The following is a 14,474-nucleotide window of genomic DNA, read 5'->3' on the forward strand; positions in this document are numbered from 1 at the left end:
AGTTACCATATCTTACTTATTGTGTGGCAATATGGGCTAATAACTATAAAAGCAATCTTCACTGGCTAAATGTACTGCAAAAAAGGTCAGTAAGGATAATTCATAATGCCGCCTACAGAGAACATACTACAGTAAAGTCTCGTTATATTGATATTCTCGGGAGTCGGAAAAAGTATCTATATAACCGGACTATCGATATATCCGATCCTGCGCCGAACTGCATTAAAAGTGGGCAATAATGCACTCGACATTGTTCTATACACATGAGAGAAACCACGAACGGCAGCATGTACATATGAAAAACAGCGATTATTGCAAGCGATAAAAAGATATCTGAATACAACACAATTAAATACATGTATTTGTACGCTTGTGTCTTCGTTGGAATGGGGCGGGTTGAGCATGACCTGTGAACCGGAAGGCCTTGCGTCTTCTGAACATTGAAGACCCAATCAATGCTGGTATTTACCCCTTGGAGCTTAGAAGAGATGTTCTCGCACACATCTTCACCAATCCTCTTACGTACCAAGGGCATGCTGTCTATGGAACTCGCTGCCAGCTCACACCTTTCCCACCTTACCAAATATGGATATATTCAAGAAAAATATTAATCAGCATTTAGTTGCTATTTTGACTTAAAATAATTAGTATTATTTCGGTCCTTAAATGGAAATTAACTTTAGCTTAGTGGACCGCTTTTCATCAATTCTCTGATGGCAACACCAGGTCCCATAGTTATTGTAAAAAAAAAAAAAAAAAAAAAAAACAGGAAGTGCGGGAATCGGTGTGTGTGCTGCGCTCTGGTGGTGGAAGTGTGAAAAATAAAGTTGACTGGAAGCAGCCGTTCGCCGTGTTATTTTTTGGTATTGAAATCCTTAAGCAAAGATTGATTTAAGCTGCTTTTGTATCGATATAAGCAGACCAAATTGGCTGGCGGGAGATGAAAAGGGCATCGTAGTAACCGGATTATCATAATAACCGGGTATCGTACTAATGGAACTAATTATATCATAAAAGACTAGAAATTTGCCGGGAAATGAAAATAGTATCATAATAAGTAGTAATTCGTTATTACCGATATCGATATAACAAGACTTTACTGTAGTATCGTAATAAGCAGTACTTCGATATAACCGATATCGATATAACGAGGCTTTACTGTAACTCATTTGTAAAATGACAAATACTTCAAATTGCTGATATAGTTCATCTTCAAACAGCTAAAATAATGCATAAGGCTACAAATAAGCAATTAGCTAAAAATGTCATCCAATACTTCTCTAGCCATAGCATTTCAGTATGTGGAATCAAACTATGGAATGGATTGAGTAAGGAAGTCAAACAATGCACAACGATGAGCCAATTCAAGAAACAATACAAGCAGTTGATGTTTGCTAAATACAAGGATGAAGAGTCTTGAACCAGTCATGATGTGCTATATATATCACTATATTGACACTTACTATGGTCCTCATTATGGCATTGGATGCTCATACCACCGAGTACTTCTGGACGGGGCAAAGAAATTAAAAAACATTTTTTTTAAATAAAAAAATTAAAAATGAAAAAAAACATCTTAAAAAATATATTTTTTTAATTACAAAAATTAACTTAAACTATATTATGAAAGCAGGAAGTGAACAAATGTAACAGTTAGTGATTGTAAAAGTACCAGATGGAGGGGTAGGATTTAATAAGATTTGCTTCTTCCTACTCCTTTTGGACATGTGGAACTGGGAACTGATTATGGGATGCACTCAATTGGAATCTGATGCATGTTCAAATGAAATAAAACCATTACCATTACCATTACCATACTTTCCTACACTACATGTTTTTCCTCCTATGTCCTTCCAGGATGAGATAATGCTCCCTATTGTTACAGAGGGGTGTGCTATATTTGAAAACATGGTGCCCTGCAGCCAGGCAGCTGCTGTGCGATGGCCGTGATGCTTTTAGAGAACGCCATCATCTAAAGCGGTATGAGATCACTCGATGCAAGATACAAGTCGACATGATCTTTTACTATAAAACATGTACATATAAAATCTAAGCGCTATGGTACTACACTAAGTAGTAGGGATGCTCCGATCGATCGGACACCGATCAGTATCAATATTTTGGTGATCGGCATATGCTGAAAAATGCCTTTGAAAGCCGTTGGCCAGTGGCTGGTTCTATTGCAGCCCAGAACCATCCATGCATGGACTGTAGTGTCTTCTTCTAATGCGGTGGTTCGCAATTCTTTTCTGTCATCGGGGACGCCCCCCCCGAACTAAAATACTATTGAGGCACTGAATACAAGAAAATGGAGAGCTATGAGGCAAGAGTCAACTTGCACGTTGAGTGTGATATTTTCATCCATGTTGCCAGGTGTGCACTAATATTGAAAGCCCTCCCTGCCTCCATTACTAGTCGACCGTGACCGTGTCCCTGTGTAGCATTATAGCACGTGCATACAGGGAGCGGGGTTGCTAGTAGCCTTTTCCCACCGCAATTAGCGTCTCTAACCTTATTAGTTTTTAAAGTGCTGGTAGTACCGCCAAAAAATGAAACATGCTACAATGCTAAAGCTACTTACCATTGAGAGGTGTCTTGAAGAAAACTATTTTCTGGAGAAACTTGGGACTGTCCAGTCTCTAATCCTGGATCGGATTCGGATTCCAACACATATAGCTGTATGTTGAAAGATAAATCGCTGTTTATTATGGACTCCTATAGAGTTGATCAACTCCTATAAAGTTGGGTTCGCAGCTAGCGACACAAACCACCAAATCCAAAGAAATCCAGCTGGAGTAGGTGCAGATTCTGTAATATCTAGAAAGATGTTATTGTGTGTAGCTGCTCTATAGGAGTCCATAACTCAATACAGCGGCCCTGGACAACATTGATGTATTTCAACATGAAACTGGGATTGAGCTTTCTGGTTGTGAGTTAATCCATGAAATCGGTATCGGTATTGGACCATTTCAGTCATGGATGGTCGGTATCAGAATCGGCAGCATAAAACCCTGATTGGAGCATCCCTGCTGAATACTAACGATTTGTATTTGTCATTTACAGTTTCAAAGTCTACAGGCCATCCAAGTAGTTTAATATTCAATAATTCACAATTCAACTCAACATGGCATTAAATAATGACGCATAACCTGAATATGATGTCAGCCAACATAGCTAGTGTACAAAATAGCGTCATTCCACAGTTCATGTATGATGTGATGTAGCTTACGTCCGTTAGCATTTACACATATGGAAGAAATGAAACTAATTGATTGTGTTAATGTGTAGGATAAATATCATCTACTTGACTTGAAATAACTTAATAAATATTAATAACTTACCCTGCAGCTCAAGCAGCGCAGTCAAACACAGACGTCATGGCTGTGGTACATTTAGGTCTTCCTGCAAATAGACCCCGCCCCCACCCCCACCCCCACCCCCACCTGATGACTGGTGCATCACAATGGAACCAATTTTGATTTGCCCCCAAAGCGTGTCACTGTACCGCAGCACAAGGGCGCACCTTATATGTTCCTCCAAAGCACTAAGTGGCGCCTCAGTCGTCACCTCTGACGGACGACCAGGTGCTCCCATCACGGGCGTTCCATGCGGGCGTTTGGCAGAACACGGCGTGACGCTCCACATGACCACAACAGCCGCTTTTGCAGAGCGGCTGTCAATCATGGCATCCCGTTACAAGATTCCCACTTTTAGGTTGACCTGGAGGAAAAGAGAAAGAGAAGGAAAAGACATTGTTATGCTATACTTACTGACTTGTCACAGACGCCATAGGGGCTAATATGCTAACAGCTAAGCTATGATGAATTCTTAACAGGCTTACAAGGACTTCTATTGGTCCCGAGATCTCACTTTGAAAAGCCCTCATCGATGGCTTTTTCCCAGAAATTTTTTGATGTGCACTGATGGAGTGGCGGGGGCCCTGTGAATTCTGTGCTTTGAGCCCCCAAGGACCCTTGCCCCACCACTGGGTGGAACTGGAGGCGGTGGCTGGAGACCAGGAAGTTTGAGCCTCGCTACTGAGACTGCTTCCCCCGTGACACGGACCACTCAAAAATCTCATCAAATAGTCTCATTAGCCATGTTTACATGAGGGGGTTTTCTCTTTCCGAATGACCTTTCCGAAAACAATGGTATACATGGAAAGGAATATTCCAATCAACCAGAATAGTCAACGGGGCATGCCCAGTAAAACGTAAACATCAACATCACGTGATACCGATTTTCTCGAGTTTTTCTTTCACTTGTTGGAATAATTCCGTATTGCCAGTTTTTCGTCTGTCCAGCCTTGAAATTTTGTTTGGATCAAAAAGAAACTTTCCTTAGCAGTCCAGTGCCGATTGCTCGCTTCAATTTTTTTTTATGGAAGAACGTCTGGAGCTGCGTGTTACGTCATATCTCAGCATTGGCTGAAAGAACGCACCCGGGAACAGGAAAAGTTCAATTTTCAAAGTTCAATCTTGCTAATATTTTATAATGAAGCTGGGCACATGTTTTATATAGATATGTATTTTCTTTTTGAATAAAAGTGGACTTGTGAACGGCGTATAGAAGGGTTTAGATTCTGTTCCACAGATGGCGCTAATGCACACCAAAGCTACTTGCCAACCGCCAATAAACAACAGAAGAAGAAGAACGCAGTCTGACAACATTCCGATTGAGCGGGTACAAGATACCTCAATCGGATTGGGGAAAGGAATATTCCACCCCTGGGAATCCCATTATATATTCATTGGGATTGGCACTTTTCTTTGGGAATGAGGTGTATACAAAGGTTACATTCTTTCCGTTTGAGCAAATAACCCCAATGGAATTGGAATATTTGGGTCCATGTAAACGTGAATATAGTCTCACAAAACAGCACAAACGTGGCACAAAAAAATGACACGACTTTGGTTCAATTGGGAGCATGTTGGGGGGCCGGTTATGTAATAGGTTGGTTGACCTGTGTAATAAACTATAATAACACTGTAGTAATTATGTAATACATCAAAAACAAACACAGAAAAAATGTTCATTGCAACTGCACAAAACAGCACAAACGTAGCACCAAAAAATGACACTACTTTGGTTCAATGTGGAGCATGTTGGGGGGGCTGGGTGACCTTTGGTTGACCTATGTAATTAACTGTAATAACTCTGTAATAACTATGTAATAAGTCAAAAAGTAATTAAGCACAAATGTCCATTATAACTGAAGAAAACAGCACAAACGGAGCACAAAAAATGACACTACTTTGGTTCAATTAATAGCATATTGGGGGGGCTGGGTGACCTTTGGTTGACCTATGTAATAAACTGTAATAACGCTGTAATAACTATGTAATAAGTCAAAAAGTAATTCAGCACAAATGTCCATTATAACTGAAGAAAACAGCACAAACGTAGCACAACAAAAGACAAAGTGGCTAATGTAGGAGCCGCTGTATGTACTGTATCTATGAAGGTAGTTTTTTTCTCAAACAGAAACGTGGAGTCAATATCGTAGAGCTCTTGAGCAACGTTTCCTGTCACTGCAGTGGAAAGTGATAAAAGCCTTCCGGTTAAGCGCGTGATAACATCATTAGCTCAGCGTGAAGAAAAGAGATGAGGACTCTCCGCACTACAAACATGGCAGCCATCTATGCCACTCTTGTGTGGTTCTTTTTCACAACGGGACTTGCACCTTCATCTTTTCTTGGCATCCTAAACCAAAGACCGGACTGCAACCAGGCGGTGAGGAAGAGACGCACGCTTTGTGATATTGTTGATATTGTTTGCTGGGGCCCTCAAACTTCCTTTCCCACGCTTTTTCCCAGGGGCTTGACAGCTGCCAAATGAGTGAGTGAACCTTGTAAAGCCTGCACAGTTATTCTCTGATTAATCTGATTAATCAACATGTATTTTTATATCCTGCATCAGATAACTGCTCAGTCCGACACGCGCTGGTACCCAGACAGCGTGCCCCCACCGGCCCTGAGTGGGGTTCAGAGTATTTGGGGGTGCGTCTGGTCAACCGTCGACCTGTTCCTGTTATGAACGTGACGTGGACCTTAAGGTCGGATGGTGAGTCACGACATCAGGCCCCCGTTTGGGGCGGGTCATTGGTTCCAGACCCGACCGCAATGACTCAATTCCCACAAAGTAGGATTCAGTATTCGGTTAGAGTTGGGGTTCCGAAACTTGACCAACTCAGGGCCCGCTTGAAAATTGAAAAAAAAATGTCCGCTGCCCACCTTAATAATAATAATAATTATTATTATTATAAGTGAAGTACTCTGAAATGTACTGTAATAATAATTATTATTATTTTTATTATTATTAGTCACGGTTCGGCATGCGGGTGTTGCGATGCGACCCCAGGATGCAGAGATGAAGCGAATGGTGCAGGTAAAAGCTTAGCTTTTATTTTTGAAAACAGGCAAATACAGCACTGGCATACGACACGTAGCAAAGAACAAACAATGCACCAACAAAAGGCAAACGCACCCGGCTGAACTAAATAAGACAATCAAATTAGAAACAGGTGCGCGTATAAGGGGAAAGTAAAAGTGACGTGACACAGAACAGACCAACACAGGAAATCCTACAAAATAAGAGCAGGAACTAAGGCTAAGAGGAAAACTAAGGGTGTGAACAAGGGGGTGAAGCCCAATCGTGACAATTATTATTATTATCAATTTTGTCCTGTAAACAGTACATTTCAAAGTACTTCACTTATAATAATAATAATTATGATGACGATGATGATGATGATTTTTGTCCTATAAACAGTACATTTTAGAGCACTTCACTTATAATAATCATAATAATTATTATGATTATTATAAGAATAATAATATTTATTTATTATAAACAGTATATTTCAGAGCACTTCATTTATAATAATAATAATTATTATTATTATAATAATAATTATTATTTATTTATTTACTTATTATAAACAGTACATTTCAGAGCACTTCACTTATAATATATATATATTTTTAAATAAGTGAAGTGCTCTGAAATGTACTGTTTATAGGACAAAGGTGGGCAGTGGACATTTTTTTGCTCTGATAATAATAATAATTATTATTATTATATTATTGGTATAATAATTATAATAATATTAAAAATTAGTATTATTATTATAGTATTGGTATAATAATTATAATAATAATCAAAATTATTATTATTGTAAAGATTCAGAAACTTTTAATCTGTGACACACAAGACAGAATTAATTCTCAACTTTTTTTTCTCAACTGAGCTCCATATTTCCCGCCACTACAGACTACATACGTGCTCCTCCGTTAATGACCCCCCTGGCATGATGACCAGAGACCTACGTTCCAATCCTAAACTGTATAAGGGTCCTAAAATATTGTGACAGGTCAATAACACTCAATAGGTTATTACTTGGGCCTATAAATATATATTTTTTAAATCGTGCAATAAATGTTTTACAATATTTTATAATATAATATAATCATTTTAAAAATAATATTTGCAAAAATTAATCATATTTTTAATGACTTCTCATGGCCCACCTGCAGTACCACCACGGCCCAGCAGGGGGATGCCGCCCACACTTTGGGAATATAGACATAGACTTTCTTTATTGTCATTGCACAATAAATACAATAAGATAAAATTAGACCACCTCCCAAATGTAGTTTTTAACATATTAGAGCCTTCTAGACATGAAATAACACCCCTATATTCACCTTTATACTTCTGTTAGTCAATATAGTAGACATAATAAGAGAAAGTTAGACATAAGACACAAATACAGCATGTTTACCACCTGCTAACTAGTTTTATAACATTATTAGAGCCTTCTAGACATGAAATAACACCCCTATAGTCACTTTTATACTTATATTAGTCAATATAGTAAACACAATAAGAGAAAGTTAGACATAAGACATCGAAAACATGTTTACCACCTTCTAAATATGCTTTTTAACCTTATTAGAGCCCTCTAGACATGAAATAACACCCCTATAGTCACCTTTACACTTCTGTTAGCCAATATAGTTGACACAATAAGAGAAAATTAGACACAAGACATAAAAAAACATGTTTGCCACTTCCTAAATGTAGTTTTTTACCATGATTAGAGCCCTCTATACATGAAATAACACCCCTATAGTCACCTTTACACTCCAATAACCCAATTTAGCGGACATAGTAAGATAAAATAAGACGTAAATAATCTAAAATAGACTGACACGTTGCCAGTAACGTTGCTGACACGTAGAGACCAGCGTAGACTGCGACTATACAAGCACGGACTCATGGTGCGCTTTGATGGCTTCAGTAACAAGCAGAGAACACAGGAAGTAAACACGCACCCAGGAGCTGCTGTCGACCGCGCTCTACTATGCTAACCTGCTGCTAGCAGTCGTCTACAGTCAGCTCTTGCTAGCCTGCCTTGATATTTATTCCTTCGTTCATTTGGGGAAAATGTCCATCTGGTGAGCGCAGCGTTAGCATCGGGATGACATGGCAAAGATTGCGGTCAGCTCTGGAATCCATGAACTGCCATTCAGGAGGGCAATTGTTCCATGAAGCATTAGCATTCCTAATATCTTTTCCCAGCAAGTATACTGACACTCCAGGGGTCGGAGTTGCGCATTGTGGATAAAAGTACAAAGCAAAGTCTGTGTGTGTACTTCACCTACAGCATCAGCCAGCAGCTCAGGTTCAACTCCAGCAAGGTAAAGATTCAAACCCCGTCACCTGAAGCGAGCCATCACAACCCTCCATTTGATTTTTTGCTTGCTGCCTAGTGGACATTTTCATTGGCCGGGGTAGTGGTGGAGGCGGGACATTCATACATGATGTCGGCTTTTAACTTGCCGGAACCCGACGTTGGGGATTACAGGATCACCAAGCAAGTCACCGTCCCGGGTGAGTTATTACCACTAAAGGGTGCACCCTCCGGTGGTGGTGCCCCCAAAGCATGCCATTCAAGCTTTGTTAGTATTTTTTGTCACTTGTCCATAAAAATAATATGCAGGTGCGTCATAGCCGTAGACAATGGCGTCCCAAAGCACCACCACAAGACTACGCACTGTGGGCCCTAATTTTATGGCGCCAATTTGGTAGACTGGGCTGCGCCTCGATGGCCCTGGAGGTGCACCAGCGTAGGCGTCCACATTTTCAGCTCGTCGCAGTGAAAATTTCGTGAAAACAAAACAACGCACCAAAGGTGCCCTGAAAGATGGCTGGCTGGGACCTGATGTATTCTTGGTGCAGGCGAAGCGCAGCTTGAAGCGCAGCTTGAAGCGCAGCTTGAAGCGCAGCTTGAAGCGCAGCTTGAAGCGCAGCTTGCCTAGTGGTAAATTGGCTGAGAGGCGCACAGTGCACACGTCACCAAAACCTCACAGTGTAAGGCACATTTCAATGCAACCAGCAACCGTGTGTCTGACACACGCAGAGTGGAGCTGTCATGTTTTCACTTCAAAATTTTTATTTGGGGGGGGGGGGGGCTTTGCTACTTATGCCGGTGGAAGGGACGGAGGCGTGGGTGCGCCGGACTGCGCCGCTCATGAAAATGGCCAAATCCACCAAGCACATCTCGTCGCCGTGCCTGCGCCTGGCAATTCCAGATGAATGATGAACTGAAAACATCTCACCTGTGATATTTGTTCTCATGGCCAGGATGCAACGACAAGAGAATCCGAAGCTCCCAGATGTGCTTGGAAAACGGTACTTTTTTCCTCCCCCAATCGCTTGAAGTCCCGTCAGACCACTTCCACATTCTTCCGTGTTTGCATTCTTTGTTCAGGTAGTCTTTGGCACCCTGAGGTGACTCCCGTGTTGTTGGTTGGGAAACATCACCTCTTGTCTGTTGTGGTGGGATTTCGAGCAGACGTGTATTCTGACCTGTACCAAGTCTCCATCGAGAACCGGGGCGTCCATTTATCCCAGAACGTTTCCAGGGTAGGTTAACCCTGAATGTTTTGAAAGGACGTAACGTTGCCACTTTGATATTTTGAAAAGCAACGCATGCGCAGCAGATATGCTAACAACTTCTATATTTATTATATATTTCATGTCATATAGCTGAAAAAAAGACGATAATATCAACTTCTTTGTTTTCCCATTTTATTTCCATAATATTATAACAGCTTCTCAAACTTTTTGGCCCCCCAAAAAGGAAAAAAGCAGCTTCATTTTGTTTACTTCTCATAATTCGATGGCTTTTTTTTTTAATATTTCAACTTTGCCAGACCTTTGCTAGACTAAAATGATATTTTTTCTCCCTCATAATATTATGAGTTCATTCTAGAAAAATTAAAGCTTTTTTTTCTATTTTCCAACTATTTCCACTTTCTTCTTGTAAGTTTTCTTTTTATAATTATGAATGTATTCTCATATTTAGATTTTGTTCCCTTAATATTATAATTTTTCCCAGAACTAATTTTCCAAAAATTACAACTTTATTAGATTCCCTCATAATTTTATGAGTTTATTTTGATACAATTTCGATACAAATTATTTCAACTTTCTTATAAAGCTTCTTTTTGTAAATATGAATTTATTCCCATAATATTTAGACTCTATTTCCATAATATTATACGTTTATTTGTTTTGTTTGTTTGTTTGTTTGATTTGATGTAAAATATTTTTTTTACATTTCAACTTTGTGCGACTAAAATGCATTATTTTCCCCATAATTTTAAATATTTATTCCTGTAAAATTACTTGTTAGATTCCAACTTTTTCCTCATAATATTTTGACTATTCTTGTAAAATTACTGCTGATTTTTTCCTTTTTTTAAATTCAAGTTTTCATGTTAAAGGTCGCATAATATGCTCATTTTTCCACCCTTTGCATTGAGTTGTGGACTCCTTTAGAGCAGCTACACACAATAACCAGCACACAAAGCTTTCCAGATCTTCCAGAATCTGCACCCATTCCGGCTGTATTTCCTTGGATGTTTTCATTGATTCCACTTTAGCATTTTAATGATGCCATTTCACGAGTAGGCCAACAGAACCTCTCTGAATGTCACGTTTGCCTTGGATGCATCACAGCTCGTTAGGTGCAACTTGACCATAAGGGTGAGTTTTCACCCCTCCCACTCCCCAAAACCACACAAATTTCCTATCTGAGATTCATGTTTTTATTTTTCCTTTTCCTAGATAAAACCATTTTTCATTAGATGCCGGAACCAGTCTTGCCACTCGGAGCAAAAGGATGTTGACTACTGCTTGTGTAAGTCCTGCATGGCTTCATGATGCCTTTGACTTGGGGCCCTTTTCCACTGGGACTGCTTTGGAGCTTTTTTATCGTAGACACAATAACAGGAAATTAGACATGACATTAAAAACATGTTTACCGCCTTCTAAATATAGTTTTTATAACATTATTAGAGCCCTCTAGACATGAAATAACACCCCTACAGTCACTTGTATACTTCCATTAGCCAATATAGTAAACACAGTAAGAGAAAATTAGACATAAGACATAAAAAACATGTGTACCACCTCCTAAATATGCTTTTTAACATTATTAGAGCCTTCTAGACATGAAATAACACCCATATTGTCACTTGTATACTTATATTAGCCAATATAGTAAACACAATAAGAGAAAGTTAGACATAAGACATAAAGAAAACATGTTTACCATCTGCTAAATATAGTTTATAACATTATTAGAGCCTTCTAGACATGGAATAACACCCCTATAGTCACTTGTAAACTTATATTAGCCAATATAGTAAACACAAGACATAGACATAGACTTTCTTTATTGTCATTGCACAATAACACAGCAGTGAAATTGCCAACGAAATGTGGTTGCCTGGCTCCTGTATAATAATAAATAATAAATAATAATGTAGAGAATAAATAGATGACATCAAATATGAACAGTACAACGTAAACAGTAATTTGTACAAATAATTTAAATAATTTAGAATAAATAACAATAATTGAAAGTTTTGGTTGTGTGTGTGGGCAGGTGGAGGGGCTTATTTGGCATTGAGCAGTCTGATGGCCGAGGGGGAAGTAGCTGTCTCTAAAACTGCTTGTTTTATAGAAATATGTAAATAAGAACAATAAGAGAAAGACATAAGACATAAAAAACATGTTTACCACCTTCTAAATATGCTTTTTAACATTATTAGAGCCCTCTAGACATGAAATAACACCCCTATAGTCACCTTTACACTCCCATTAGCCAATGTAGTAGACATAATAATAGAAAGTTAGACATAAGACATAAAAAACATGTTTACCACATTCTAAATATGCTTTTTAACATGATTAGAGCCCTCTAGACATGAAATAACACCCCTATAGTCACCTTTACACTTCCATTAGCCAATATAGTAGACATAATAATAGAAAGTTAGACATAAGACATAAAAAAACATGTTTACCACATTCTAAATATGCTTTTTAACATTATTAGAGCCCTTTAGACATGAAATAACATCCCTATAGTCACCTTTACACTCCCATTAGCCAATGTAGTAGACACAATAAGAGCAAATTAGACACAAAACATGTTGACACCTTCTAAAGTCGTTTTTTAAACATGATTAGAGCCTTGTAGAAATGACATAACACCCCTACAGTCACCTTTATAATGCTCCCTTGTGTTTGTAGATTATCCAGCACGGGCTGTGATGATGAAGGTGATAATGAAGGCCACGGTTGTGTTGGCGTTGGTTGGTGTTTGCTTTGCTCGGCTGCTGTGGCGAGCATCTTGCCAAACTCGTACGTATTTACCTCCGCCCTTGGCTTGAAGCTCCTCTCACACTAATAATAATAATAATCATAATAATAATAATCATAGTGACAATACGATGGTGATCGTGCGTTGTTCCCTCAGGTGGCATCTCCACCTCAGCATCCGCTGCAGAGGAGCATCCTGAATGCTTTCAGGTGGAAGGAAGAAGAAAGGTTGTCATCATCTACTCCCTGGACCACCCTTTGTACAGGAACATCATCCTCAAGCTGAGCGCCTTCCTCACGGCCAGATGCGGCACGGAGGTGGTCCTGGATCTGCTGGATTCCACCAGGCTGGGAATACTGGGCCGCGTTCAGTGGCTGGACTGGCAGAGGGAGGAAGTGGAAGGCTCCTCAGCCAAGATCCTCCTCCTGTGCTCAGCGGGAGTGCAGGCCAAGTGGAGAGCCATGTGTGGAGGGAAGACGCTTCTCCTGAAGGAGGACCAGCGCTCGCCGACGGGGGACACGCTCACTCCGGCTCTTAGCCTCCTCCTGCCCCATTTGGTTGGAAGTGCTTCTTTGGAGAAGTACATCGTGGCTTACTTTGGAGACGTCTGCTCTCCCGAGCACGTTCCCTGGCCTTTTCATGTCGTGGTTCGATACCAGCTCATGAAGCAGTTCGAGGAGCTCTTCTTCAGAATCCTGGACACGGAGAAGCACGGCCCGGGTCGAGTTCAGCACATCCGAGGTCTTGCAGAGGACAAGTACCACCGTTGCCCTTTTGGCAGAGCTTTGCAGGAGGCCATCCAAGCTTTCAGGGAATATCAGCTGGAGAACCCGCACTGGTTTCAAGAGGAATGTGTCAACCACTAAGGAGTATATAGTATATAGTATATATATCTACATCCATACTTGGATCAAGTACATATGCTGTATCATTTTATGGCATGATTACATAGGGGAAGGCCTGCACGGTGGACGAGTGGTTAGCGCGCAGACCTTGTAGCTAGGAGACCGGGGTTCAATCCCACCCTTGGCCCCAATTCCTTGCTAATAAATACAACATTTTAGCAGTTACAGCAAAAGAAACCTTTATTTTACCTGGTAAATATGATTTTTTTAAATTAGAGCCCTCTTCACATGAAATAGCACCCCTATATTCACCTTTACACTCATATTACCCAATATAGAAGACACAATAACAGTAAATTGGACATAAGACAGAGAAAATGTGTTTGCCAACTTCTAAATATAGTTTTGTCTATTAGAGCCCTCTCGATATGAAATAACACCCCTACAGTCTCCTTTACACTCATATTACTCAATATAGAGTACATTACATCAGATTAGATTAGATATATCTTTATTTGTCACTCAGTGTAGACACAATAAGAGAAAATTGGACGTAAGACATAGAAAACATGTTTACCGCCTTCTAAATATAGTTTTTCTGACATTGTTAGAGTCCTCGAGACATGAAATAACACCCCTATAGTCACCTCTACACTCCCATTAGCCAATATGGTAGACACAATAACAGCAAGTAAGACATATAAGACATGGAAAGCCTGTTTACCACCATCTAAATATGCTTTTTAACATGATTAGAGCCCTCTATATATGAAATAACACCCCTATAGTCACCTCTACATTCCTGTTAGCCAATATAGTAGACATAATAATAGCAAGTAAGACATATAAGACATGGAAAGCCTGTTTACCACCATCTAAATATGCTTTTCATCATGATTAGAGCCCTCTGGACATGAAATAACACCCCTATAGTCACCTTTAAGTTCCTA

At 39.8% G+C, this 14,474-nt stretch overlaps 2 protein-coding genes and 1 non-coding gene across 4 annotated transcripts in view; 2 read left to right on the plus strand and 1 right to left on the minus strand.

Annotated features, from left to right (window-relative positions):
- Window positions 1–14,474, minus strand: part of LOC131137915 (potassium voltage-gated channel subfamily A member 1-like) — a 93,785-nt gene that overhangs the window by 23,807 nt on the left and 55,504 nt on the right. The window lies entirely within an intron of this gene.
- LOC131137919 (interleukin-17 receptor A) lies at window positions 5,576–13,767 on the plus strand. Its single transcript, XM_078791045.1, has 8 exons — window positions 5,576–5,733; window positions 5,817–5,838; window positions 5,920–6,063; window positions 8,584–8,702; window positions 8,775–8,895; window positions 9,649–9,696; window positions 9,776–9,934; window positions 12,836–13,767. The coding sequence occupies exons 1-8, from the start codon at window positions 5,605–5,607 to the stop codon at window positions 13,543–13,545; spliced, it is 1,452 nt and encodes a 483-aa protein (XP_078647171.1). The 5' UTR covers window positions 5,576–5,604; the 3' UTR covers window positions 13,546–13,767.
- On the plus strand, window positions 10,649–12,722 carry LOC131137920 (uncharacterized). Its single transcript, XR_013627572.1, has 3 exons — window positions 10,649–11,055; window positions 11,137–11,209; window positions 12,610–12,722. It is a non-coding gene; the product is annotated as an uncharacterized LOC131137920 (transcript).

The sequence above is a fragment of the Doryrhamphus excisus genome, linkage group LG6 (genome assembly GCF_037039965.1).
Source record: "Doryrhamphus excisus strain RoL-2023G ecotype Guam linkage group LG6, RoL_Dexc_Guam_v1.1, whole genome shotgun sequence".
Classification (NCBI taxonomy): domain Eukaryota; kingdom Metazoa; phylum Chordata; class Actinopteri; order Syngnathiformes; family Syngnathidae; genus Doryrhamphus; species Doryrhamphus excisus.